At 42.5% G+C, this 27,945-nt stretch overlaps 2 protein-coding genes across 4 annotated transcripts; both read right to left on the bottom strand.

Moving 5' to 3' along the window:
- Positions 1-349: 349 nt before the first annotated feature.
- Positions 350-17,489, bottom strand: LOC100119515 (protein croquemort). Of its 2 annotated transcripts, none has more exons than XM_031924185.2 (10): positions 17,056-17,489; positions 8,808-9,264; positions 8,266-8,429; positions 5,925-6,069; positions 5,640-5,849; positions 4,897-5,108; positions 4,245-4,653; positions 3,786-3,859; positions 3,087-3,300; positions 350-2,617 (listed from the first exon to the last, which is right to left on the bottom strand). In XM_031924185.2, the coding sequence occupies exons 2-10, from the start codon at positions 8,922-8,924 to the stop codon at positions 2,423-2,425; spliced, it is 1,740 nt and encodes a 579-aa protein (XP_031780045.1). In that variant the 5' UTR covers positions 8,925-9,264; positions 17,056-17,489; the 3' UTR covers positions 350-2,422. The 2 variants fall into 2 exon arrangements, with proteins under 2 accessions (XP_031780045.1, XP_032453407.1); XM_032597516.1 differs by having other exon boundaries at positions 747-2,617; positions 8,808-9,284; positions 17,056-17,403.
- Positions 17,490-19,610: 2,121 nt separating this feature from the next.
- On the bottom strand, positions 19,611-27,547 carry LOC100119544 (protein borderless). 2 transcript variants are annotated; one of them, XM_001603247.6, is made up of 12 exons: positions 26,998-27,547; positions 26,643-26,785; positions 23,865-24,093; positions 23,032-23,198; positions 22,776-22,920; positions 22,425-22,699; positions 21,554-21,688; positions 21,209-21,468; positions 20,973-21,148; positions 20,855-20,899; positions 20,602-20,784; positions 19,611-20,521 (listed from the first exon to the last, which is right to left on the bottom strand). In XM_001603247.6, exons 1-12 carry the CDS (start codon positions 27,056-27,058, stop codon positions 20,295-20,297), a joined length of 2,046 nt encoding a protein of 681 aa, XP_001603297.2. In that variant the 5' UTR covers positions 27,059-27,547; the 3' UTR covers positions 19,611-20,294. The 2 variants fall into 2 exon arrangements, with proteins under 2 accessions (XP_001603297.2, XP_008216256.1); XM_008218034.4 differs by having other exon boundaries at positions 23,032-23,168.
- Between the last annotated feature and the right edge of the window lie 398 nt (positions 27,548-27,945).

Below are 27,945 nucleotides of genomic sequence, written 5' to 3'. Positions count from 1 at the left end.
ATTTGCCTCCAGATCGTAGCGCTGTAAAAGCACTTGCAGCCATCAAGGCTGATAAAAACGTATTTTAGTTGATGTGTGACGAGTCTCTTAGAACCAACACTTTGTGCATGACCTTTCAAGTTTTTTTTTCGATCGATCTCGATTGATTGAGCACTCCTTGGACAAATTACCTAATTACTCTTGGCTTTGATGGTTTGCCCATTGTTTTATTATGCACTTTAACGAAATTTAATGATTCCAGGCATTTTTAATCGACGATGAGTAGAGATGTTGGAGCTAATCAACTATCTAATACTGGATAAAAGAGGGGCAGTTAAAGGAAAACATGCAATTGTTACTGTTATTTTGAAAATAGTAAAATTTTATTATAAGCAATACAAAAATCTTATGCAGAAAACCGTTCTTTTTAAATTCTCATATTGAAAATACAAATTTTGTTGTTTATAAAATATTATACAGTTTGAATATTTCATATCTTATTCTTTTAAAAGTCTTACGTATTTCATGTAGTATTTTTGTAATATTTTCTTCGCGATTATCTTAAACGATAATCGCAAGAAAATAGTCACAGTTGAATATAAACAATATAACAAAATTACAATAACGAATGATAACGTACCTGAAATGATGATAGTGCTTTGGTTTCTTACGATGTTACAAATTTGTAAAAAATAGCAATATCTTATTATAAACTATATAATCAATATATTCGTTAACAAAATTACGGAATCAATTACTTTGAAACATATATTTTAACCACGTTATTTTATTCTTTTAACTACTACATAATCGCTTACATTTCTTTCGAGATGTATAGTAAGAAGATATCAAATTTATACAGATAATTGTATAAAAAAATGATGACAAATTGCTTTCAGAGTATTTTTCTTGCAAGCAAAGTAAATAAAATTTTAGGTTGTGTTAGTGTGATGAAGTATAACTTAATATTAAAAATGGCATGGCACGTTGCTGAGAATGACGAGTCATTCATATTAAATTTATATACGACATTGACCTCGTGTTTATAAAAATGCAAGGCACGATCGAGTCCTTCGAAAGAGCTTTCAGACCGGAAATTGATACATCCTCTAAAGGTTTTCAACATTTTCTTATAGCAAATTTGTTTTTTCAATACACGTAAAGAACATTTGTAAAGTTAATCGATTTACGTACCCTACACATACGTAGTTTTTGGCGCTTTTCGCAGAACTGTGACAAGTTCGTATTTATACCTTGATATGAAATTGAAATACTGCTGTATTCATACATTTGTACAAAAGTTTAAAAACGTACTGGAAGATGAGGATTTATATAAAAAATATTTGTTGTATAATTTACGTCAATAATTCAATTTTAAAGTCACAGCTTTGGCATTCTAATGCATCTTAAGAAGATAATCCTTCTCTTATGTGATGGTCAATAATTTTCAGATGTCAATGAGAGTCGCAAAAGGTTGTATATACATTCTACATCGTTTATAACTTACGTAGTCTATGCATTTCTAATCGTTTATTATTTAAAAGACATACAAGGCGTTTGAACAACAAGGAATGTACGTATCGTTTTTTGAACTATAGATTTATCATTTATTCAAACTCCATTTTTTCGGATAATCATTTGGACGCTATTTACATTCCTTTGTATTAATCGCCTTACTTTTGAGTAAAATTAACTGCAAAACAAAATATATTCGATCTAGACTTAATGTTTCTTATTTAAATTAAAAAAAAAACAGATACAACTTGGTCACACGCCTGCTGTGTGACTTTTGAGTACTCGAGAGAATTCGTCGATTCTCGAGTTACGATTGGTCCGCAATCACCAAAGTTCTTTCACTATGAACCTATTCTATAATATTATCACTTTGTTGTATTGATCTTACGTTAACCAATTATTGACTTTATGCTCTGGCGATAATAGAAGCCATGATTTTGAAGACTTGGCTTATAAAAGTATTCTTTATCAAGTTTTTGAGAGTATTTGATATTGTCAAATCGTCATTGTATTTGCTGTATTATGGCAAAAAGTTTCGCTGACATAGCTGACTCGTTCTATTTCTCCATTAACACCTTAGAGTAACATCGTAACAGCCTCAATATATAATTACGAAATGGCGATGGTCATGTGACTAATTCTAAGCGCATTAAAGCAGAGGGACGTTTTTTCTGGTACACGCACTCACTCTCTCTCTCTCTCTCTCTCTCTCTCTCTCTCTCTCTCTCTCTCTTTCTTTCTTTCTTGATTGTACGACAAGTGTACGTCTGCCGTACAAACACGACTATACTTTGGGCAAATACACCTACGCGCCGCTTCTCACTTGAAACTCGATGCTTCGCGAGAAACTGGGTGAAATGCGGGAGTGTTTCGTTGCCTTACAGTTAGCGCCTTTTCCCATAAATTAACGACTTTTCTCGTTAATTTTTCACGAAAGTTTCGGGTATAGCCGACGATCGTTTCTCGTCTGTCCGTCTTCACTGGCACCGGATTTGTCCTCGTACACCAACTCTGTCTTTTTCGGCGTCCCATCCGTCAATTTGTCATCTTCAATGGCACCGGATCTGTCCATGTACACCATCTCCGTCTTTTTCTGCGACCTGTCTGCTTTGCTAGTCTTGTGCTGGGAACAGAAAGTTCATTTGAATTAGAATCATGCCATAAAGAATTTAATTGATATCTCGGGTGAGTCCCCTGTTGAAAATATCTGACTGGATATCCATGTGGAATCCACGTGGAATCCATGTCAATCTATGTAGATATCCACGTGGATAATCCACATGGATATCCAGCCAGATATTTTCAACAGGGTCTAGACGAGATAGAGATCTGTCTTGCCGACAGCAGATACTGGATAGTTTATTAGATCACTATTGATATGAGCTGGATTGCTATAAAAACTCAGAGATTTTCAGAATCCCAATTTTTCTCATAAAGTAAATAAGCTATTTAGATTCAAAAACACTTATCCGCTAATTTTACATTGCGTAGCGTTTTCCTTCGGTAAAATTGCCTTCTTTAGCGAATAATCTACGATTACAAGCGCATCGAAGCGGATAAGCTGGTTTTTAACTGCGTGTAATGTTAAGTACCTGTGGCAAACGACGTCGATTATTTACGTAACACATTATAGCGACGCAAAATAGAACAAGCGAGCCGATGAGCATCAGCACTAATCCCACGTACATCGTGATATTTGGCAGATTTAGAAGCAGCTTTAAACCGCCAACCAAATCATCTGGGATTCCAGCCCTCATGTTGAACCAGAACATCGGGAAGTATATTGTAGGAACATCTTTAAGCATTCTGCAAAGATAAAACAATTTCTGTGATTATTTTTTTCAAGCTTAATAATTTAGAATGATTTATAAAACTCATTGTTGTCATTGCGTCTAGAATTATATTACGATTCCGTACATGAGAAATCTCGATCTTACTCGTACTAATGATATTGGACGTTTCCTTGTTCGGATAAAATCATCGACAAAGAGGAAACTTGAGAATTGCATGCGGTTATACATGTGACACGAGCAAGTGACATAATCGATCAAGCTTCAAATTCGAGATTCTACTTATCAATCGCTATATATGAATCATTATACTCACGCGAATGACGATCATAATTGTGTATTACCACGCAATTGCGTAACTGGCAGCGATAAATTACAAAATGAAAAAAAAAAATATTCAAAGATTTCAATCTTGAACTTATATAAACTGTACTCTTTTATACATCATCCTAAAGTGATTGGTTAAACTAATAGCTTAAATTCTTTATATATAATACTTACGACACTGTCTTCGACGGATGCAATAAAATATTGACCTGCAGTCTAGCCGCTACGTCTATTGGAAGACCGGTTGTCTGCAAGAAAAATAGATTTTTAATACACGAGAAGAAACCTGATAATTATGAATGCCTGACAAGCTGATCACTATTATACGCGAGTGGTATGAAATTGCATGACTTGTTGACAATTGTTTACAATAGCTTGGCGCGTCTTTGCTACTTTTTGCCGGGTAATAAAGAGGGAATGATGCTTTGAAATTTTTTAAAATCCTTTACAAAACATCAAAAGCTTCCCATTTGTAATGCCACTCTATACAAGTCATGCAAATGATTACTTCATCCAGAAAACGAATAATTATCAATCCTGCGCGTGAGAATCACGTTTTCCACACATGCTATCACACATCAGCTGTTCACAACAGCTGTTCTGTGCAGCTCGTATACTGTAAGCGCGACCTACCGGCTCGAGAGTTATCGAGAAGCTGTGGTCCTCGTCTTTGGGATTCAGGCCGGTGAATTGATTTCTGAGCATGGGATCTGCCTTGTGGAAGTGAGGTAGACTGATGAAGCCCGGGGCGCCGTAGCGACAGGCCGTGATGTTGATGACACCCATAGGGGCGCACTCGCCATTGCAGAAGCACTGGCCCTCGTTCACCACGTCCGGATCGTCGTCCTCGTCCTCTGGTCTGATCGTCGTCGGGTCGACAACGAAGAAATCTTCCGTGGTGGTGGTCGGCTCGAAGTACTTGGCCTGCTCGTGCGGGTAACGTCGCCTCGTGTCGTTGCTCAAAGTCTTTTTGCCCATCGAGAACTTGTAGCCCGTGATACCCTTGTGCACGACAGTCTTCTCGTATTCGTAGGTCACTGGTCTGCAAGGTCGAATGATGGAACGTTAATATTATTACTATTGGTAATTTGTTTTGTGAAAGGATGATGAAAAAACTGAGAAATAATATCATTCGATTGGTTATCGATTGATAGCTGTATTGTTCACTATACACCTGCCTAGAAAGCTGCCAAGATAGTATCACTCGATTTTTTCTTGCGCACGTGTGTCCGATCAGGCAGCCGAAGCTTCTCAACGAGAATTATAAATGTAGATATCGGCTCACCTGCATATATCGGGCGTGAAGAGGCGAATGTCTTCTTTCGTCCTATACGGCGGCCAAAATTCTCCTGCGCTTCCCTCGATCGCATTGCAAGGGCTTTTGTAGTATTTTGTCGTGTCCTTGTAGTTCCACAATTTCAATTTTCCGAGATTAGCGATGTCGTCTACTCCAGTTCCGACGTTACTATATCCGTCAAATTCCGTAGATCCGTTTCTCTGTAATTTATTTACTCCGTTAACTATCGCAAAATATCATTAGAACAAGGTATTCTAATTACAATAAGACTACATGCAGAGGCAAATTAGTGCACATTTATCTTTTCCCAGCTATTTATTCTTCAATCAGTGACCTACATCCGACCTAAAGCTATTCAGTGCCAATTTAAAGCAAGCGTCTACGAATCATTCCTGCTCGACCAATGACCGATCGAAACCATTTAAGTTTCCCGCTGCCTTGTGTCGGCGGGTTATCACTGAACTCTTGTCAATAATTAGGTATCTGTTTATGCTTTCTCCGAAGCTAATTTTGTGAACTGTGCTTATTCAATATACACGTGGGGTGCAATAGGCATCTCAGAAATCGTTTCTACGAAGCTTAATTAAATCTTGCGCGTCTGTAAGTAGATCATCGCTCATTGATAATTCCTTCTAGCTTTGAATCATTCACGATTGTAGAACATTTCTAATTTCCGATTGCATAATTAGAGCTCGGAGATGTAAAGATGAATATATTTTTTATTTACGCACCATGTAAAACCAACCGAACCGGTCGAAAGGTGGAGCTTCTTCATCCATGCCGGACATCTGTCCCATCGTGATGATTTTGTCCTCGAAACCGGTGAACAATAGTTCGTCGACAGTTTTAACAACGTAAATTTTGTTTTTGAACTGGTTGAGCAAGTATGACAGACTTTGTTGTATCATGTAGGGCCAGTATCGAATCTTGTGTGATGCCGACTGGAATCAAATTATCAAAGTCAAGACACGAATTCTCATATAACTTCAAACGCGATACCGAAAGATTAAACTTACCACGGCTACAACGTTCAGCTGCAACACTGTATCCTGCAATGAGCCATTACTTCTTTCGCTATCGAAAAACCACGTTCTTTTCTGCATGTAACTCACTGTGCTGTTCTCCGGATGGAACGTTATATTCACTTTTTCTCGCCTCTCTCTGGAAAAAGAAGAACAAAACATTTTATTTAAATTGTCAGCAACGGCTACTGACAATCCAATGGCCTAATCGTTTTGTCATCTCGAAAATGGTTTATGATAAATAGCATTGTAATAGCACGACCCACATCTGCGAATTGAGATTGACGTGACAATTGCCAGACAAACGTTTGGAGTGTCGAGAATGCACCTTAGATCAGGACAGTGCTCATATTTAGAGCAGTAGAGCGCTAAGTACGTGCACTTGAAATTAAGATTTATTAGGTTTATTATCTTCTGCTGCGTGCAAGGTACCAATTTAGTCAGTCTAATTTCTAGTTACGACCTTCGCGCGTCTTCAAGTACTAGCTAGGTACACGCATGAAGATCAAATTAAGTGACAAATCTTCGAGAAACGTATAAGATTTCATTTGATTTTACACAGTTTCATTCATTTGTTTGTTCAGTATAAATTACAATTATTTTTTATCAAAAAAGTGGTTACCATAGTTAATATTGCAAAGTTTAGACAGGTGTTTGAATCGTGTAACGAGTTATTATTGCGTTCCTTGCACAGATAAGATTTGAAATTTTCACGCGTTATATCTTACGTGAAGCATAAGAACTTTGATAAGGAAATCATTTCCAGCGCCTAATATCGATTTCATTAAAGCTTTCACGTACATGCGCGTTTGTTATTCTCTGTGACCAGGTGTCAAATATCTAATACACGATTATTGAATAACATTGAATAAATGCTTTTTAAAGTCGCACGCTCTTATTATAATTACCATTCGTTTCGAGCATTTCCACAATAATTCTGAAGGCATTATACATCTTAAGGGCTTAATTTTGTTTTATCTTGTTAGCGACACTTTAAGAAACTAAAAGATTAAAAGTTCAATTACTGCGTCTGCTATACTTGAAATTTCTCTGAAGGTCTTCGGAACTCCTTGCACTATTCTCCGAAAGAGATACGCACAGTGTAATACGCCTATTGATAGGTTCGTCTCGTCCCGAGTCGGGGCGAAAAATTAATTAATCGAGCAATTATTTCATAGAGTTTGAGCAGCCGATTGCCTACGCGTCTGCAACCGCACGCGGTCAGTCTGATCAGAGAAGTGAATTGTCTTATTGCTCATCAAGATGTCAATACAGTGGGGTTAAACGTTTCTTTCTTCGCCGTTACTAGTTACGTATTATTAGTAGCGCTCATTTGACGATCGACCTAGTCCCCGAACTATCGCCGACCATGTATATTCATGAAGACGCATTAGTGCCTCGAGCGACTGTAATTAAAGACTTAAGTCACTATCAGAGATAAGGTCGATCGCAGAGTTTTGTTCATTCTCTTAGAGTTCATTATCTAACTGAAGAGACTTACTTCTCGAAAGAGGTTTTGAAAATAATCCTTATTAATAATTTTTTTTAGCCAATAATACGTTCCTTGTGTTTAACGTGTGCATCTATGCTTATAACCGTTTCTTCGCTGTTTTACGTTTCGCGGTCTCATCCCAAACCACAGTTTTTTCATAAATTTTTTACAGAGCTTTTTATGCAAGGTCGAAGGTCTATAAAAGATATAGCAGTTTCAAATTTCAGGAAGATTGTGTCTATTGTGACGTGACTTTTGAACTAAAGCGTCATATTATTGAGTAGTACGGTCTGTCAAAATGAAAGTTTATCTTGATTGGCCCTATTCTCGATTCTTCACTTAAAAATTCTTGATGAAGTCAGCAGACAAGACGAGACACGAAGACACGAGAATTCCATTCATGGTCGCGCAAACACGTATAGTGAGGTTCGACTCGTATTTCGCATTATCGAATGCATGTGCATTTGAAGTTCCGCTTTGTCGTCACCTTCGAATATCGCATTTAACTCTGATACGTCAAACATCACACCATATCGATATAACTAATTTCAGTTCTTGTAAATCATTTATTGAAACTCTGATTTATCGTCGTTTGATTTAAATCGGATAGAAGAAGCATCGTTAGAATTTTTGAGTCTAGATTCGGTAAATAAGTATTTCTTAAAATTGACACTTGGCCTTGAACCGGTCAGAACCAGTCTGAAGCTGTCTATCAGTAACTAGATCATTTTTACGCATTCATTGCGAGGTCGCATATTCGAATCTGCTCTACTACACGATTGTATTAAAAGTATTCTTTTGTAAAGCCATAACTTCTTATTGAAATAAGTACGCATTACTAACCTAAAGCTGTATGGTCCTAGTTGAACGAGGTTTGGCTTTCTCGTGGAGTTCATGAGATCTTCTGGATTCGTCCAATTCCAAAAGTAAATATCCAAATGGGTTTGGAGATTATTCGTATCCTTCCACATTTCATAGCTGTTCGAGTTTGGCGATAATGACAGTGCCTGTAAAGATAAGGTAACGTTTAAATGTTATTCATTGTTATTGTTTTTGTCAAGCTGAAGTTTCCAATTGATAAATTGAACTTATTGAAGTAATTTATGTAGTACAGAAATAAAGCAGTTGATGCATTTTGCGACACTAATGGAAAACATATCGCCGAGTAAAAAATGTCAATCTGTCGATAAATTCATGTGAGTAGCGATTACTTTTTTAAAGCTACTCGTCACTGCGCATATAATACGTCTTTGAAAATACCGGACGATCTTTCACATTAATCGCGCCATGAATCACCGCATTTCAGTCAAATTTTGTGCCAGTGTTATATACCTTATCTCGTTGAATTTATTTATTTACATTAGCGTGCCATTTGTGGTACTTACGCTACGAATGATGCCGTGGAAGAGGACATGCCGCAATAAGTAAACAGCCGCCCCGAGAAGTATGAGGGTGAGTCCAATGCTGCCCAGCACGGCGGTCCTGCTCGACCAGGGCCTCATGGCTGCGGCAGTTGTGCTGCTGCTGTCGTTGTCTCCGTGACGCTGCTGCTGCTGCTACTGCTGCTGTCCTCGCTCTTCGTCTCCTCAGCATGTGCGCCCCGCTGCTGCTCCACTCGGCTCGGCGTATTACACTTTTTCCCCGGCTTCGCCCCTCCGTCTTCTCTCTGTCTATCTCTCTTCGCTTCTCTTCTCTTCTCTTCCTTCTCCTCCTCCTGCTACACTACCACCGCTGCTGCTGCTGTTGCTGCCGTCACTGCTCCTCTTCTAATTTTTTCTATCGCTCTCTCTCTTTCTCTCTCTCTCTCTCTCTCTCCGTCTCTGGGTCGTGCTGGGGCCGCAGCTTAAACAGATAATACGTATCTAATCTCAGTGTCGGCCAGATTCTTTGGCTGTCCACGCGCTCATTCTCTTTTTCTATACTATCTCATGTCTACCCGGCTAACGCAGAATTTTCTTTTTAGGTCTGCCCCTCGCTTTTCACGACTTAACTCTGCGTGTGTCTTGCTGAAGAATTTCGGGATATTTAGACACATGGCGTGCGTGCCGGGGTGCTTTGAGATTGTTTAGAGACAAGCATGTTAAATTGGACGGGAGTATAACCGTTTGGGAAAGCAATGGTTGTAAGCTAAGGTAATCTTTTTTCTATTACTTCTTCTGCATAACATCTCTTTTATCTTGCTTATCTTTCGTGATTGATTGATTTGGCTAATATGGGTTAGGTTTTATGTTTAGCGCAACTCTGCGAATTATAGAATCAAATCTAATACGAGTAATATTTATATCGCAATTAGTCAACCGCTTTTTCACTTTATATCCGTAATCTAGATCATTTTTACATACAGAAATAATCTGCTTTTTTGCAACTGCCCTGAATGCATAAATAGTTTGTCATTTGATTGTATGGAATGTGGAATCGTACAATTTCTCCAGACAGTGGAAGCATCGGCGCAGAATGTTGCGTTTGAAAATACAAACCGTCCCCCGCATGTTTACCTTGACCGAGCCTGATGCAGCTTTAAATTTTATGCTCGCAGACTTCACATGGATTGAAGACTCTTTTTTCAGTAAATCGCTTCGATTTCCAACTTTTTTGCAACGGTAGCATTTACTTCCTTGTACTTTTTTCAGTTTTATATCAGCATCAAAGTTTTATAAACGCTTCGTCACGACAAGGGGTCAGTTGTAAATCAAAGAGTTTAAAAATTTACAGATGCACAGCTTTTCGTTGAGTGTACTTCAGACAATCCTTAAATAATCCATTACACGCATCCAACTCTCACGATAATATAATTGATATCAATTGAAGCATTGACGAAAGGAATTTGTAATAATTTATCTTTAGTAACAGACGTGACGTTAGATTATTTGGGAAATCGTCGCACTATTACGAAGAGCATTGTAGTTCTAAATAAGCGTAAACCTTGAGACTGCGCAAGCTTATTATCATTTTCTCGCGCACGCAACTACCTACTCACGTATACACGGCCGAGCGTCTGAAATGAATTCCATTCAAGAAATCCCATCATTAAACGTATTTTAGCACCTGCATTTTTTTCAATTCCACCAAGATTAAATGTCAAAAGATTCTTCCACGTTTATTATTAACAAACACGCTTGGCTTGCAGTTTTGGCGCGAGCTGAGCTTCGTTAGGCATACATCTATTTACGATTTCACGTGCCAAGAGACACCAGTGAATCACAGACTTCCATGAGCGCGTCAATGTGTATCTAATAAACCAACCACTGCTGTAGCGGAGATTCATGGCTTGAGAGTATGATAAGTTCCGCGTGCCATCGAGACTCGATTATTATTGTTGTCGCGCGTAAAGCGTTTGAACAATGTCGATTTCATTGCATAATGATATTCCGAACACGGATTTCGTGCCATTCAAAATAGTCGCGTTCCCGTGTGCGGTACGGCTCCGTGAGGTCTACACTTCGGATACAAAGCGTAGATTGTGTTCGTCCGTCATTTTATAGCCATCAAGATCAATTGCGGAAAATCGCGTGATTCTTTTAATATTCCAACTATAATTAGCCGGCTGCGATGTCCGTCGAAATATTTCGACAATAAAGCTCATCGCATACCCAAGGTCATCCGCGCGACTTTCGAGAACATCCGCAATTTATGAAAACACCACAGGCAAAATTCATATGCATAGATTCGAAATGAGTGAGTCTTCTCGGCTTATTTCCTGCTTCGACGAACCGCCAAATTAAAACAAGAACTCTGGCGATCTCTGAAAACGCGCATTTACAACGAGACCACTCCCACATTTTCCTCGGCGACAAGTTTTATAAAGTGCAGTGTCCCCGCCGTGAATCAACTCCGCCGGCGACAAGGTCGCCCACAGCATCTTTCACATCGAGAGCAGCGTGCACAAAGGTGCGTCTCAAAATTTTCTCATCTCCTCCCGCGGACGCTTTGCAAGGGTTATATATTTGCTTCCGGCGCGGTCCGTCCTCAATTCAAATTCTCGTCGAGACGCATCATCGTCGAAAGCACAAAGCACGCGAGCTACAGCAGCAACGGCTGAGAGAAAGAGAGGCGTCTCTTTTTGTACAACGTGAGTCGCGTCGGCGTGTGTGTCGATGTATTAAACGCGCGTGTGTGCTTTAGCGCGTGTAATCGACCGAGTACAGTCGGTGGGAAAAGTATTTTTGTTTGGCATCGCGCGATTCCGGCAGAAAAAAGACACGTGCTGCGAAATCTCTAAACGGCCGTTGCCTTGGCGTCGATCGTGCGAATTTATAATCGACGGTCCCTCTCTTTCTCCGTCTATTCTATCGCAGTATCCTTGAGTTCTCCCGCCGAAATATTTTTATGACCGAACGAGTATGGGCAGCACGTGTGTTTTGACTGATTGTCGACCGTTGCGTAATCTGGGTATAACATGTTTATTTCCGGGACTGGTCGATTAGTATTTTCAGTTTTTTTATTCTCTGCTTGATGGATTCAATAAATTTTCAAATTTCAAACGCTGCGGAATCGTGGTTTTTAGATAACAGAGATTATCGCTAAAAATAATCATTCAATATTAGACTGCGCGAGTAGGGAGAATAAATAGAGGGAGATAGCCTGAGAAAATAGGTGTAATCGTTTTGAAACGCGTGTAGAATATATGCGCCAATCTTGTAAATGATCCGCTGTTCTCAACTCTTTGTTTATTAAGAAACTTAGAAAATTGTTACCCTAATTAGAACGTAAATAAAAACGGTCAACGTCAGGAAATTTGAATAATCGCTTGACGCAAAATCGATCTTCTGGTTCTCGCTAGCGAGAAATGTTCGACAAGAAGAGAGAAATTTTTTCTAAATATGCAAGCGGTGCATTAGCGAAAATGTTTCCATACGTATAACCGGCTTCGACTTTAGACAAAGTCGCAGAACCCCCAGATAAAGTTAGCTTATCGTGGCCATGTTACTGATAAGACGAGTTCGGCATAATAAAAAATAACATCAGATACCATTTTCTACAACCACCTGGATCATTCTTCGCAAAGTCCCATCTCGAGTCACGCATATTCCAGCACAGTGATATAGTCTTAACCAACGAAGGAGTTAATTAAAATATTGGATGTCGAATAAGCAGATACGATTTTCAATGTCGTAAGCGTCGAATGCGTGAATGCCCACATGGATTCTACGCTGGCACGTGTATAGAGCATGCATGTATTCATGATTTGCTTCAATAATGAAGTGCACACACTTATTCTCGGTAAACATCTATGAGCTGATCTTAAAGCTTTTGCGCTGGAATGGATTTTATTGTTTAAATTTTTCCAGGAATATTAACCTTTGAAAGTTGTACAGAGTTGCAATTAATGCGGGCTCGTGCGTCTATTAAAATGCTAATTGATTATTAAATATGTGCGTCGAAATTATATTTTCTATACAGATCTATAAGCTTCGCCGGTGACCTTATGAACTGCTAATTTAGTATTCCCGCTATTTTTGCATGCGTAGTGAGATTTTTAGTCGACTGGCTATAGCGTGATGTGTATCATTTTACGAAAAACAGAATGTTGAGCAATTTCATTTAAAAAGTTGCGTATTCCTGAACAATCAAATATCCAAGTTGACAGTCTGCATGAAGGAAATGTGACTCAGTTACTATCATCATTTTTTTTTTCACACGCGTCACGGGCAGATATTACTGCCACAAGCTGTTTTCATCAATTCGAGAACGGAAACATTTTATTTATTTGATCTGGAATTAGATGATTAGAAATAATTTCAACCGTAAGTCAACAAAAGTTCTCTCTCGAATCACAACTGGTCGCATTTCCTACAATTAATTAATGACGCAACGCTCGAACAGTACCCCTCGCTGCTATTTGATGTACTATCATTCGCAAAAAAAGTAACAATTACGTAAAGCTATAATAACTGAGCCGCGGTCGTTTAATAAATACCAGAGTACGGATTTACGGAGTCACCTAATTTTCAGCAATCAATACCTCAATCAGGAGTGCGTTACAATAGAACAGCCGACTAAATCACTCCTGCCGTTACCAGACTGAAAAGAAGTGGTGATCTATAAGCAAACGATGATTCGTCAGCAGGTTAAAGTTCATAATAATACAGTATGCTGCACAGAGAAACGAGCCTTATGTGCGTTAACTCAATGGTCTATTTGTTTTCTCTTTTCCCAGTAGCGATCGCGTAATTATACAGTAAGTGCCGGTCTTGTTCCATCAGCAATAAGTCGCTCGATTAGTTTTACGACGAGATCGCTTACGCCGATTAGGAAGCTGCTTAATTGCGACGATCGAATTAGTTAGGAAGTAATTTTGTTTTATTCTATTGAAGCGTTGGACATATGTAACGTTGATGATTTTGCGCAACCGCTCTGAGTCCCAAGCTACGATGTTTTTCTAGATTTTTTTTTTCAAAAATTACAGAAGTAAATCAAACAACTCTGACAAGACTATAGTTGCGCGAGTTTCATCAGAAAAAGCTCTGCATAGGTATAAATAGCAACGGGGAAAGCTCAGTTTGTTTACTAGTTGAAGTCGGCGGTGTTCAGTTATACGATGACAGCATAAATCGCGCTACTAATATCGCCACGCGCTTTTATGAGCAGCGTAGAGAATCGTGGGTCGGCGACCCGGCGCTGCTGCCGGCGCGGTGGAGCGGCTCCGCCGATGAGCTTTCCGCTTTATAATGACGGCGGCCGATTAAAATGATCAATTACCGAAAGTGTACGCGATGTTTTATTCATTTTATTGCTCGCTGCCTGTGTGTATACGTCAAAATCGCTTCTAAAAATAATCGGGCTAGGGAGGCTTATCTTCGAGATCGGTAAAGCTGAAAGCCGAATATTATACTCGTCCGCGATATTTTAACTCTTTTTTTGTGTCTGCGAAGAAAGTATTTTTGCGATTTTGTTTTGAAATCTGATGCGTATTTCAGCATCTCGCAAAGTCGCGCGTTACGAGTTCGTTATCAACCGTGTTACTAAATCAATAAAATAAACAAACAGCTCAGCCAATGTAAAAATATTAAAATGCCGTATCACCAGAATGATCTCTGCTCAAGCATCCTAAACCTTTTTCCATCAAAACAACCGCCGGAGCTTTCTCTTTTTGAAAGCCAAACTAATAAGTAAAGACCGCTTCCCGCGTTCCGAAAAGACCAACGAGATCCTATGTATACGAGTCTCGAAATACCGTATGGAACAGTCCAATCCAAAAGGAACGACCGAGAGACAAAGTCCTTCGCTACAGGCCAGCGCAAACAAAGCAATCCCCGCGCGCTGGGCCCTATAAAAAGTCTCTCTGATTATCAACAGGGCTGGCTCTCCCTCTCTCACTCTCTCTTTCGCATAACACCCCATTGTCTCGCTCCCGCATCTCCCCTACTATACGGTACAGCATCGTAAACCTTCCCTTTTGCGCAGTTGGTCCTTGCCAGCGCTTTCTTTCTTTCTTTCCGCATTCCAAGCTTACTACGCGTCGCTCTCGCTTCCCCCGTGCGCGCGATGCAGCCTCGTAAAACCAAGCTGGAGCACAAAGATCCAACGAACCCTCGAGGCACGTGTACAGCGCGCCGTGTACGGCGGGTATGTTTGTTCCTCCCGTCTACCTGCTCTCCTCGTGCGGGACCCTGAGCTCTGACAGCATGTGCTACCGCTCTTTCGCCGTTTGAGGAGTCTGACGCTGATGAGATACGATACACGGAGGGTATACGATCGGGGACGGTTTGCGCGTGTGACGTTTTCGCGGGAATTTTTATCGTCGCTACGCGATTTCAGACGCGGTCGGTCTTTTTGTTCGAGTTGTGTTAAATTAATTGAGGATAACTTTGCGCGATGCTTTTGGCCGGTGAATTAATGAAGTTGTTTTAAAATATGGTCACGCGGTGAGCTGCCCGTCCAATGACGTGAGAGTTAATTTTCACACCGTTGCATTCGCTTCAACAACGCGTTGAAAACAAGCGTTGTAAGCTATTTATAGCGCAAGGTGTATTTACGAATGAACTTTTCCTCGGGACTCTACCGGCTACGCACGATCGTCCCTTTCCAACGATATCCGTTAGCGTAACTTCGATTTTAAAGGTCAGAACGTATGAGTGGATAACCGGTTTCGGAAACCAGAAAGATTTCGTTCGGTGATTGCTCCTGGCACACAGACGCGCGCAGCGCACTGCGTCCTTAATAAAAACAAACCAAAGCAACAAAGGCTACGTGCATCCTTTAAATCTACCAAGAGGAAAAGTCGGTGTAAAAAATTAAAGGATACACGAGATTTACGATAATGTAGATTTATTTACGAACTTTATTTTGAAGTAGCTGGCTTATGTATACATTGTATTCATTTTTATGTGAAGAAATTTCGTTGTGCCTAAATTGTATTCAATTAGACTAATTTGAAATTCAAAGTGATTTAATAGCAACGAAACTACATGAATTTCTACCAACGTAAATCGAGCACGTGACCACTTAAACCGCTATCGCGTACTTTAATCTGATTAAGCCGTAATTAGTTTTGATAAATCTATGGTTCAGACTACTCTTTGTTTAAAATATGGTTGTGGTTTCAAGTTTGTAGAATAAGTGTTTTAAAAATAATGTTATTTGTTATTAAAGTTCCTCTCATGAATATTTAGAAAAATTTTCAAAAGAATTTCAACTGCGCGTTATAACTCTCATGGAGGCATTAACATTTACATCTTTTAATCCCACTGGTACCCGCAATTTCCTGCCTTTCTTTTGTCAGTCCAGAGAGCGAGTAGGTTGTTTACTTGGTCTAATGGCTCTTTTGAATTGATGATAGTCGTATCATAGAACTTTTTCAATGGCAATACACTGGGACTGATTTTAACATTATTTGACTTGATCCTGGGTCATGAACCATGAATGAGCGCGATGAATTGGGGGGTATGAGCCGTAATGGTCGCAGTAACAGCTCTTTGTTCTCGAAGACGGTAGTTATTGCTATCAATTATGGTGTGACTTGAGTCGCTCCGGTATGCCACAAGTACTCGCCGGCGTTTGTCACTTTTTGCCCCGGCGGCGCGTATACTGATAACGAGATTCGCTGATTTTTTTTTGTCCCTTCATACTCATCGTACAACTGTGATTTATCAATTATTAAGCGCGTTTTATCAGATTTTTTATCGCGATTTTTTCTACTCGCGCAGATAATCCAGCTGGAAAAAATATGCCAATCTTATATTTTTCAACATATTCGAACTGCGCAAGTAGAAAGTCTGGTAATTTACGATGACACGCACACCACTAGCGAGAGAAGAAAATCGCATTGGCGAATCTAGCATATGAACGTTTACTTTCTAAATGCGAGAAAAAAAATACGTTTCATAACACTTGGTTCACTGGCTCGCGCGGCTAATCGATATTCAGATTTTCAAAGAACACGTGGCTTAAGCAAAAATCTATAGTCTTTACAGACCAAGCGCAGAAAAAAGCGCTCTTATTCTTACACCCAGTCTCACGCTGCAGTCCCGAGCAATCAATTTTTATGTAGGTCATTAAATTAGATCGATTACAGTGTTTCGTCCGAAACAAAAAGCCCGCAAGTCTCTAAAGTAAATACAGCCGAAAAAAGAAACATTCCAAGACACATCGTATATACCCTCTATAAAGCGGGGCAGGCGTCTAAAAACTTACATCATCAACTCCGAAAAAAGCTTTTCCCAGCGTTGTCAGCTCGAGTAATCCAGCCCGTATACAGCCAAGGGTCAGCCGGAGATCAAGCCGCACATACGCACTCGGTAAAATGTACAACAACAATCCGGCCACACTATATTTTTTTTTTTACGCCCGAAGCCGGCAAGTATATTATCGGCACGTGTATGACGGCAGCGACACTAGGCGCAGCTACAACTGGCCGATGAGACTCGGCTCCGGCCGCGAGACAGACTGAGCCGTCGACAACTCTCGACACACAAAGCCGAGCGCTGCAGAGCGAGAGAGAGAGAGAGAGAGAGAGAGAGAGAGAGAGAGAGAGAGAGAGAGAGAGAGAGAGAGAGAGAGAGAGAGAGAGAGAGAGAGAGCGAAGGCGCACAAGTCGCCAACAAGGCCGGCTGTTGCTGCTGCTGCTGCTGCCACGCCGGAGACGCGCGCGACGCTTCGTTAGGGCGAGGAACGTATAAAATATGCATGTGTGTGTGTGTGTAATGTGAGCGAGTGGGAAAAGAAAAAGAGAGGGAGATGAACGCGGCTATATGCGCAACGACTCTTTTACGCTTCACGCGATAGCTGCGACTACACGTGCAGCCAGTCGATGGATGCATATCGCGCGCAAGCACAGCCTGTATACCTATGCGCTGCGTTGACTTCTCGTCGACTCTTGACTCGCGGCTGAATCATCATGTTTTTCTCTTTGTTATACTTCGAATGCGCTTCTTTATTAATATTTATTTCTGCGTGCGAACTACAACGATCCATTTCTGCCGCTATTCAAATTCCGCCTCGTCAAAGAGAGTGACGAGCTAGATATCTATCAATTGGAGTTATCAAAGCTGAATATATATGCGAGCTATTTTTAGAGACGAGAGCGTAAAACAGTGTCAACCTGCGCGCACAATTCGCGCCGCGGTGGGAAAGAGCGCGATGATTCTATACGGTCCAATTTATACTGTATCAGCAGCACACTGAGGTATTTCGAATTGAAAGCGTGTAAGGGGCGCGGGTAAAGTGAAAGATAGCGGGAGAGGCCGAAGTCTAGGCATGTGCGCTTGACGAGCTATAGCATACATGTATGTGGCGTAGTAAGCCTCAGAAGTGCTCCCTCCTCTCTCTCTCTCTCTCCTTTTTCAAAGACCTGCTGCCTCTATTCTCTCTTTCCTGTTCCTACTCCCCCGTCTTCTCGCTGGCACTTAGCCATCAATGAAGGCGTCGAGCGCCGTTGGCAGCACTGGCAAGTCTACGGCCGAGGAATTTGAGTTTTCCTATAAAGCTAGAACCTGCTCTCCGCCGAGCGATGTTTTTGCATATTTCCATTTTCTTGTAAGAAAGCCTCGGTTATCTGTCGAATCTTTACGTTTTTGCTATCGACAGAGAATGCGGTGTTCGACGATAAGATAACGCTGCGATGATAAACTTTTTACTCTCGACGCGCGAGTATTTAATTTTTAGAAAAAAAAAAAACATTATTCAGCTGACCGGCGGCGTTATCGCAAAAAGCTTATATGCTACTATAATCTATGCGCAACTGGTTTTTATCTCCCCAACGATTGCTAAATCTATAGCTTCTGTTGCGCGCGTCGAGAAAAAAACCCATTGAAAACTCAGGCTTGCAGCGACAGTAATTATTCTCTCTTCATATGCAAATACAGGAAAGAGGAATTGACGGAAGATATGACCTTATTATCGCAGACGGCGCTTAATACTCCCGACTTAATACTACCGTCTGGCCTGAGCTTTTGTCGCGCTCGATTCTGCACACGCCAGCTTGATTAACTGGACAATTTCGTGCGTGACATGCTCACACGGCGGTCGTTAACTTCGACGAACTGAATATCATTCTGCAGATCCTCTTGAATAAGTATGAACCGAGCTTTAATTCGACGATCAGTCTTTCTTCCATTGGTTCCATTATTCCGGGTTCTTTACAAAGAATTATGCTACTCTCAGTGCTGGATTTTCTCTAGTCAGAAGCTCAACAATTTCCTGATCTGATCACTCGCGTTTTAGGCAAGTTTACGGTAGCGGTGGCAGTATGATACTAATTTGCCTCGAATATTCGACGACACGGAAATTTAATACGTACGAAAACTTACAAAAAACTGTCACCCTCGGGCGCGATATTCCGAAAAACGCGGAAACTCGATACGTACACGTCGAGTTTCAAAAATCATTGGAATACGGAAAAGTATATCGATCTGGTAAACAAAGCATGAAACGAAAACCATCCACTTTCGCTATGTTTTCTTTTTATTCAGCTAGTTTTCTAGACTGTTCCCTCTCTTTATTTGTTCCTCGGCATAAATTACCTCATCCCATACAAATTATAGTCTGGTCAGTCCGGTGCCCGCTTGTTATATTCTATTAGAAATGGAAATATATGTAAAGGAAGAGAATGGCGGAGAAAGCATTCCGAGTGCCTTCCAGCAGAGAAGCACACGTGCGAGGCGCTCTTGTTTACAGTCGACTCCAAAATGTTTCGCTATTACAGTTGTAAGATATCGTATTAGTTGACTTCAAAATAATCGAGTATAATGTTAGTTTTTGTTACTATTATTTATTGTTGCAGTTTTATTAAATGATTGTGTTATATTAATATGAATAAAATGTGTATATAAATCATTATCTATATTTAATAGTTTTCCATAAAAACTTACAACGATTTGTACAGTTGGATGTACTATTTGCTTAGTGTACCTACAACTTACTCGCTTTCTGAAACAACCCCCAGTTTACTGTCGGGCTTTTCATACAGCGATTAGGAAGCCCTTGCGAAATAGGCTCATTTATTGCCGCAAGAAAATGCCGGCATTTCGTCATTCGATCTTGAGGAATGCAGCTTACAATAATTCTAACTCGATTTTAAAAGATCACGTGATTTCATTTGTTATTTCCAAACAGATCATATAAGGGTTCGATTATTTTATTAAAACAAGTGTGACATAAACGCGTCGGGCATCTCTTAGCATATAATAAATGGGACATAGACTTTAATCTAGCATGAACTTTCGTTATAATATAATATCAATGCATTCGATCCGCATCTTTCACTTGAATATCCGCACGAAAGAAGAGATATAAATTAATAACGTTTTTTATACTTATGCCATAGTATAACATCTTAATCAAACTTACTGGCGAAAATAGAGAGAAAATCGTCGTGTGCAATAATGAAACTTAAGGCTCTAAATAATAATTGCCGACTTGGGTGTCGGGACGAATCACTTCTCACTCGGTGAATTCTGACAGAAACGCTTCTTCGCCCACCAAATTGCTCCCAGAGCTGCGGCTAAGAAGCCAATTCCGGCGACTATTCCCATGGAAATGGCCCGATTCCTTCGATATGCAGGAACTTCCAGAGTTACGCGCTCGCTGACTATCAGATCATCTGACGTGGATGTTGCTACGACTTCAAACGTGTAGTAGCTCTCTTCTTCCAGAGTTTTTACTGCAAAAGAAAAAAAAATATACGCCAATTTAAGATTTGTTAAAACGAATCTTGTAGCGACGTTGGAGGTTTTTTTTTACCTAGAAAATAAGTATCAGGGGTTACGGCTCGGCCATACAGGTGCTCTGAAGGTCCTCTGAACCATCTAACGGTGTAGTATTTCACTTGCTCCTTTCCGTTCTCAGGAGGGTCCCAAGTGACGAGGTATCCCTCTGCCGTCGACTGAACTCGAACATTACGCGGTGGTCCTACTTCGTCGTTTTCTACAAACAACATTTTCTCGTAAATAATCAGCAAATCATTCTCAATACACAAATTATAAAAATTCATTACCTTTTGGACTTCTGAATTCCGATGCGATGTTGTGTAGATTAGAGTCTAAAAGATAGTAGATTCTGAGTGGTGATCATGAATATGTGTATAGTCGAATCTGCAATAGTAGTTGACTTACTAGGCTGTGTGAAAACTCGCACAGTTTTGCTGAACATCCCATCGCCGTGTTTGTCCTGGCTAAGTACCATGAATTCGTATTCCTTGCCAGGCGATAAGTTGGCAACCGTAGCTTCGGTAATTTTTCTCGACACTATCCTCATCGTTCTCCACTCCGACGTGTCCGTGGGTCTGTACCTATTTTACAGACGGAAAAGAATTAATTTTCATTCTGCAAGTATAAAACAAAATCTTTACCATATCGAATATTCCATTTTCGGTCGGACGTATCCAGGCACCCAAGTAAGGGTTACGGCATTCTTGGTGCTGTTGGCACTCAAATTATAAGGTGCTCGAGGAGGTACGTTTAAGACCATTAACTCTGCATCTGCTACGACCGTAGCAGCTTCGTTGCTCGCTGCGCATTGATACATTCCTCTGTCTTGTTCTTGAATTCTCTCGATCGTCAAATTCCCTCCTCTCATCATCGTCCTGTCTGGTGATAGCGGTGTTCCGTCCTGAAAAGTTCGATTTTTAGTTAACCACAAAAAGTTAGAGCGCATTCGGATGAAACTTAAAAAATAAATTCGAGAATAAATGTACCTTGTACCAAACTATAGTCGGCCGGTGGTTGAGGTCACCGTCCCTTGCATCGCACGGTATTTCCAGAGTATCGCCCAATTTGCGCATGTAAAGATGCTGCGGTGTCACCGTAAAAACGGGGGGTCGCTGAACTATCTGTATACAGAAATGCAAAGTCAGAATCTCATTCTGAGAGGGATACTTTGTAATCATTGGCGCATATTAATAGTTAGTTGTGTTAGCGAGGAGAAGAAGGTTCATTGAATTTTCTTTAAAAGATCGTTCTGGCTTCATGATACGTGCACTTTATAGACTAGCGCTTGATTGGAGAACAAAGACGTTAGCTGAGTGTCGTCAAATAGTCAGTTGCCTAGGTGGCAGTGAACCACCTACAATGCAGTTTATCAATCTCTCAGCTGTGAGCTGTACACTTTAGTTTGAAGACCAAAGGATTTTTCGAAGCAGATTGTATTGATTAATCTTTTTATCAGCACTAAGAAGCAATTCTTTCTGAACGTTTCTGAACGTTTCTGTTTAAAATTCAAACGAAAAATGTCATTTCTGTATTATCGATCACCGTATACTCTCTGGTATAGAGTCGCTCTGTCGGTTTCTCCGAGCGAGCCACAGATGCCTCTACCGTATTCCCGCGCTGGATACCGCAGGCTAGACTTTTTCAAACTAACATTGAGAAAAGTTACGAAAATGAGCAGGCAGTTACACCTCATAAAATAAATATTGACGTTTATTTGAATTCGTTCAATATACACAATTATCATAATAGTTTACGGTATACAAATAATCTGCAAAATAACAAAATGGTGAAGTAACAGGCTTATTCTTCTAGTTTAATAGAGAGAACGAATTTCAACCGTTTCAGAGGCATACTTACAACCGTGATGGGAGGACTCGGACCTTCGGTACCTAGAGCGTTGTACGGCGTGCAGCTGTAGCTGCCAGCGTGGCTCTCGTCGACTTTGTTGAAGAAGAGCGAGCCGTTCCTCCTGTAGAAGACTCCTTGCACGTTGTAGGGGTCGAAGAGAAAGCCGTCCTTCTCCCATCTCAAGTTGGTCAGGGGCGGATTAGCGCGGAAGTGGCAGTCCAGAAGCGCGTGCTTCCCGTAAGGCAGGTACACTTCCTTCGGGGCGTATATCACCTTCGCCCTATCTGTTGACGAAGATTAGCGACGGTTAAAATTGCGACGGATCGAGTTAATCGATAAAAGCACTGAGAATTCACTTACACTGCACGTTCAGGTACGCGGAGGCACTTTGGGTATCGCCGTACTCGTTGGTCACCGTGCAACCGTACTCTCCGAGGTCGCCCATCAGCGTCGGGTCGATGGTCAGGGTACCGTCGGGGCTGATCACAACGCGTTCTCGGAGATCCTACGCGCGAAAGCGTTGACAAGTTAAGACGGGCGCTCGACAACGATAGATATCTACTTTTTACCGCTAGGGGAGAAGATTATAGCGAAAGGGTAAACGAGGGTAATACACCTGCTGCGTGTCAATCTCGACTCCCTCGCGGTACCAGGCGACGGTCGACTTGTTGTTCTTGGCGACGCAGTCGAAGGCCACGGAGTCGCCCTCCATGACGGTCTTGTTGATGGGTGGAACGGCCAAGAGTGTCTCGCCTGGAACATTGGGCGACGGCGGCAACACACCTGGGTTGAACGGTTTAACGAATCTGACTGGTTAGCGGTTAGTAAAGCGGCGCACTGGCGTATTATTAAAATTTCCTCCCTCCTTGCACGCGCTCGCGCATCGACAACGTTCACTTTACCGTCCTCGTCATCATTGTCATTATCGTCGCCGTTATTGGCTCTCTCTCGCGCGCGCGCGCGCGTTAATACATCAGGCGTGTAAAATCGGTCAGCATCTCGGCAGCGTATAGCGTCAAGGAAATGCGCGAGCAATTCAAGCTGGACGTCGCATATCAGCGTGCTTCCTCAATTCGCAGCGTCTCTTTTATTTCGCCGCGAACTTTGGCAAAATCGGAAATCGTAAACGTCAGCTAGGTAGCGTTCGCCACAGGCAGCATTAATCTCAATGTTCATGCCCCCGCTGGAGCAGCCTCAGGATATGGAAAAATGAACGGTTGAATTGATAACTTGATGCTGTTCGGAAATTCGTCTCCAACTGGGCACGAAGGTCGAGCCGTTATATATCGCCATCGCACGCGCATCTCGCTCTACATACCGATTATCAATTCAACTCGCTTCATCGAGAGGATCCAGAAAATGTTTAGTACGAGTCAAGAGATAATTAGTGAGAACGCGCGTCTTGCATAGTTGCTGCGTCGCACGCGAACGATTATATTATATACTTACCGTCGATGGCGAGGTGGAACCAGGTGCCATTGTTCCTGGAGCTCGGGGTCCTGTTGGGAAAGATGACCCTGCACTCGTACCAGCCCTGGTCGCTCTCCCTGATGTTGGTGAGATTGATGCTGCCTTGGCCGTATCCCCTCGCCTGGGCGTCCTCGATCAAGTGTATGCGGCCGGCGTAGCCGTCGCCAGCGGAGACCGAGCCGTCGTACCACGAGAAGACCGTCCGGCCCTGAAACGTTAGACAAAGTAGTCGGCAGCGGCAGCGGTAAGAGGCCGTAATTATCGCCAGTTAAGGAGCTGCCCGCTGCACCGTCTCTTTCTCTCTCTCTCTCTCTCTCTACTCCTACTCGCCGCGTGCGCGCATCCGCTGCAGAAAGCTCTGCTGCAGTCGACGCGTTCGCCAATTGACGCGTGCGCGCGAGAGTAGGAAGCGCGAGTTTCTTTCGCTCATTCGATTTCATTGATATACTCATTCGGTTATAGTCCGCAGCGGAATCGGGATTTGGAATTGGAAGAAGTTCAATGGCACGACGGGGCTACAACGCGGTATCGGCTTTCGAGCTGTCGCCGCTTCAATGTGCGCGTCTGCCGCCACGAAACCGGAGAGCTTCATTGCCGCGGCGCAAGGATGTTTCGATGAAGCAGCCATATATATATATATATATATATATATAAATTCGTGCCGCATAATCTTCCTGCCGATACAAATTCGTTTTTAGGGCCCGTCCAAACAACAACGAGCCTGGCGTATACGTACACCGCAAGCATCGGAGAGAGCGCGGCCAAAACGTCGGCTGATGGACCCTAATCATCTGACAATTCGTTAGCAGTTACCCACTGTGTGTATGGCGGAGCAGTGGCAGCTTCGTGCGCTGCAGGGGGAGCCCGTTCGGATAAGCGCGCGTATAGCTGATGCTTTCCGTCCGTGCGCGTCTGTCGGCGAGTCGACTAAATATAATGCAGCCTTGCCTCCCGTATTCCAATTACCGCTGCTGCTGCTACCTGCTTTGCATGCGCATCAGCCATCAGGCACCAATCAACTCGACTTCCACAAGCTCTCGCGAGTACCTATAGTCGCTAAAGCCTTCGGTTTCCGCTCACGCGCAGAAGGAGCCGAAGATCAAGTGGATTTTTCGGAGGATGATGATGATCAAAGGCCTCTCGGAGCCGCAGAGCTAATTGGTCGCTTCTAACGAGTTCTTCTAATCTGACGGACCTGTGTAATCGTATGCTCGTGCAGAGACGTGTGTGACTCGCGATAGCGAAGCTCGCACGAATATCGCGGATGAAATCGAATCGGCCAACTCCAATCCTAGAGTGCAGCTGGGACCGGCCGTCGTCACGCTACGCGCGAGAATATTACTTCACGCGCACGTGGGAATAATATACTGGTTATGAAACTTGACCTTGGCGGCTTACGGTAAAGTGTTCCTGCAGTGCGTGCTGCGGATAATTTTGTTTTCGAGCGAATCTCGCGATCTTCTGATTCGCACTACTTGTCGGAAACACGACTTTGCTCGGCCATCGTGCAAGCGTCAGCAGGTGAATCGAGAGAGTTCAGCCAATCGAAAGAGAAGATAATTGCATGTAATGCTGCAGCCGAGGGGCAATGCCCATAACTCGAGCGTATGTTCAGAGAGCTATATACGCGTATTGAAATGAATCAAAATAAATTGGCGTGTTTGGTCAATTTTTTTATTGAATCACCCCTGATAAAGCGACGCATTTGTCTTCGGAGAACAGCTTGCAGCTTATTACAGGAGGCTTGATCCGAGTCACGCGAGGGAGGTGACTCGTACGCGTCGCGACTGGTAACAGGAATCGGATGGAACCAAAAATTTAGTTACTTCTACCGTTCCTACATCAATTTTATTTTATCCGATTCAGTTACGCAACTCGTGACGTAGCGTTTGCCCGATCCCTACATATTATATTATGCTCTTGAACTTCGCTCATATACCATCGCATCTCTTCACGAGTCGAAAACTCCCTTTCGTTTTAGCCGGATCGCAACACCGCGAGCGACGCATATGGCTCTCGGTCTCCTCGTAGCAGTTCGCGTGGCCCACTAAGCGTAGATTTGCAAGCCTTTCCACGCTGCCGTACTGCAGCGGGCAGGCAATCTAGCAATGAGTGAGAGCAGCAGCTCTTAGAGCGAACTGGGAGAGGCGCAGCTACGGGCATCGCTTAGCGTGCGTAATGCGCCTTAATCGGCAATTAGCCGGTCGCAAGCGAACGCGAATTATCGTAACTAAAATAGCAGCTACAGACGAGCGGTTCCTTATCTTCGGCTGCTGTAATCGAAGGATGCAGCCTCTTCCCGATGGCCAACTAGCTGTATGTATACATAGGTGTAAGGTTGGAAAATCGAATAGAGCTCACTACGAGTCACGCGGACTTTGCAATCGATAAGATCGAATGACCGCACCGCGGAACGCGTGTATAGACAGACGAACATGCGGCGAAGGAGCCGATATGAGAGGTGAAAAAATAGCCGCGACTTTTTGAGTCATTGTTGTTTCGAAACGGTAACCCGATAAACTTTTAAATTTCGAATCGTAACGCGATATCGCCGCAAACTGCAATTGCAAACGAGGAAAAGATGATGTTACTCAGAGATCGCTCGCGATGGGGTGTAAAAGCGATACGGCTTTATAAATCAGCAGTCGCAAACTATCGAGTGTCGTCGTTATGACTCTATTGACCATAATCGATACGTTTAGCGCGTCCGAGTCCACAAGAGCTGGCCGGTTAAAATGACGTGTCCGTGCGACTTACATCACGATTCCAGTGGAGTCTATAGGGTATCGGTATGTCGTGCGGAAAGTCAAGATCGCAATTGAAGACGACGTACTCGCCGACGGCTGCGGTAAGGTAGCTTGGCTCCTTTTCCTCCTCCAGAAGGAGACCAAGGCCCGCAACTGTGAACACACGTTACACCTCTTAATTACGCATACGTCCCTTCGATTTTTCCGTCAATTGTCTCATTGTGCAGCGGAGAAACTTCGCGAGCCATTTGGATTATACATACTTGCGTTGATACTGCACTACGGTTCGTTTGGCAATTCGATCGATGCACATTGAGTCAATTGACGGGCTTAAATGTTTCGAGTCTATTTGTCTCTCATCTCACCTCTGTAGAACAGCAGAAGCAAAGCGAACAACTGGCTCGTCCTCGCGACGCTCGTAAACATGATTCGCTCGTCGGTGTAAGTCTCTTCTCAACATATAACACAACTATATCACAGGTTCACTATACCGGTAGATAAAAAAAGGCGCGCGACAGTGGCATCGATCGTCACTCTTTGCCGCAACACAGGCTTACTAAGAAGCTGAACGAGCGGAGCACAGCTCCAGCCATCGCGGCTCTCGTTTTAAATAGCCGAATTCGCCAAAAAAAAATCGCGAATCTCTCAAGGCCAGCAGCGCAGCAGCTTCCTCGTTACTGCATGCTCCAGCTGAGGAAAAATTCAGCAGCGAAAAAATCGGCACCACAGCAGCGATCGCTCACCCTCGAATCCGGAAGTCAACCGCAGAAGAAGAAGAAGAAGAAGAAGAGACGAGGAAGCGCGAGAATAAGCCCGGCAGAGCTCGACCACACGACGCACGCACTTGGTCGCAGCCGAGAGTCGACAGAGATGAGCGAGCAATTGCGCTCGTTTCTCTCGCATGCGGTCGTAAGGGACGCAGCGTAGCAGCGCGGCGGCGGTAGTCGCCGTGGGTGTCGCGAGGTGGGGGCACTATAATTCCACATTTACCGGGCCCATCGGGCTCGACACATTGTTATGGAATCACTGCACGTTCTTCCCTCCTGTACGTTATACTCATGCCTATGGCGCACTTGTTCGCCGCCTGAAAGGATCGTAGAAAGGCTCCTGTATACGATAAGCGCTTCTGATTAGACGCTCTTTTTTCGGCTGCGAAATTCAAGGACGCAGTCGCGTGTGCCTCGGCAAGCAGAAGCTGCCTGTAATTGGATTATTGTTGCGGACGGGAAATTTCGTTTGAGAGTTTCTTATTGCGCGAATTGTAATTGCTGCGGAAGATAGAGAGAGAGAGAGAGAGAGAGAGAGAGAGAGAG

Source organism: Nasonia vitripennis, chromosome 2 (genome assembly GCF_009193385.2).
Source record: "Nasonia vitripennis strain AsymCx chromosome 2, Nvit_psr_1.1, whole genome shotgun sequence".
Lineage (NCBI taxonomy): Eukaryota > Metazoa > Arthropoda > Insecta > Hymenoptera > Pteromalidae > Nasonia > Nasonia vitripennis.
Note: the sequence above shows the minus strand (reverse complement) of the source record. Positions and strands in the feature narration are given on the sequence as shown.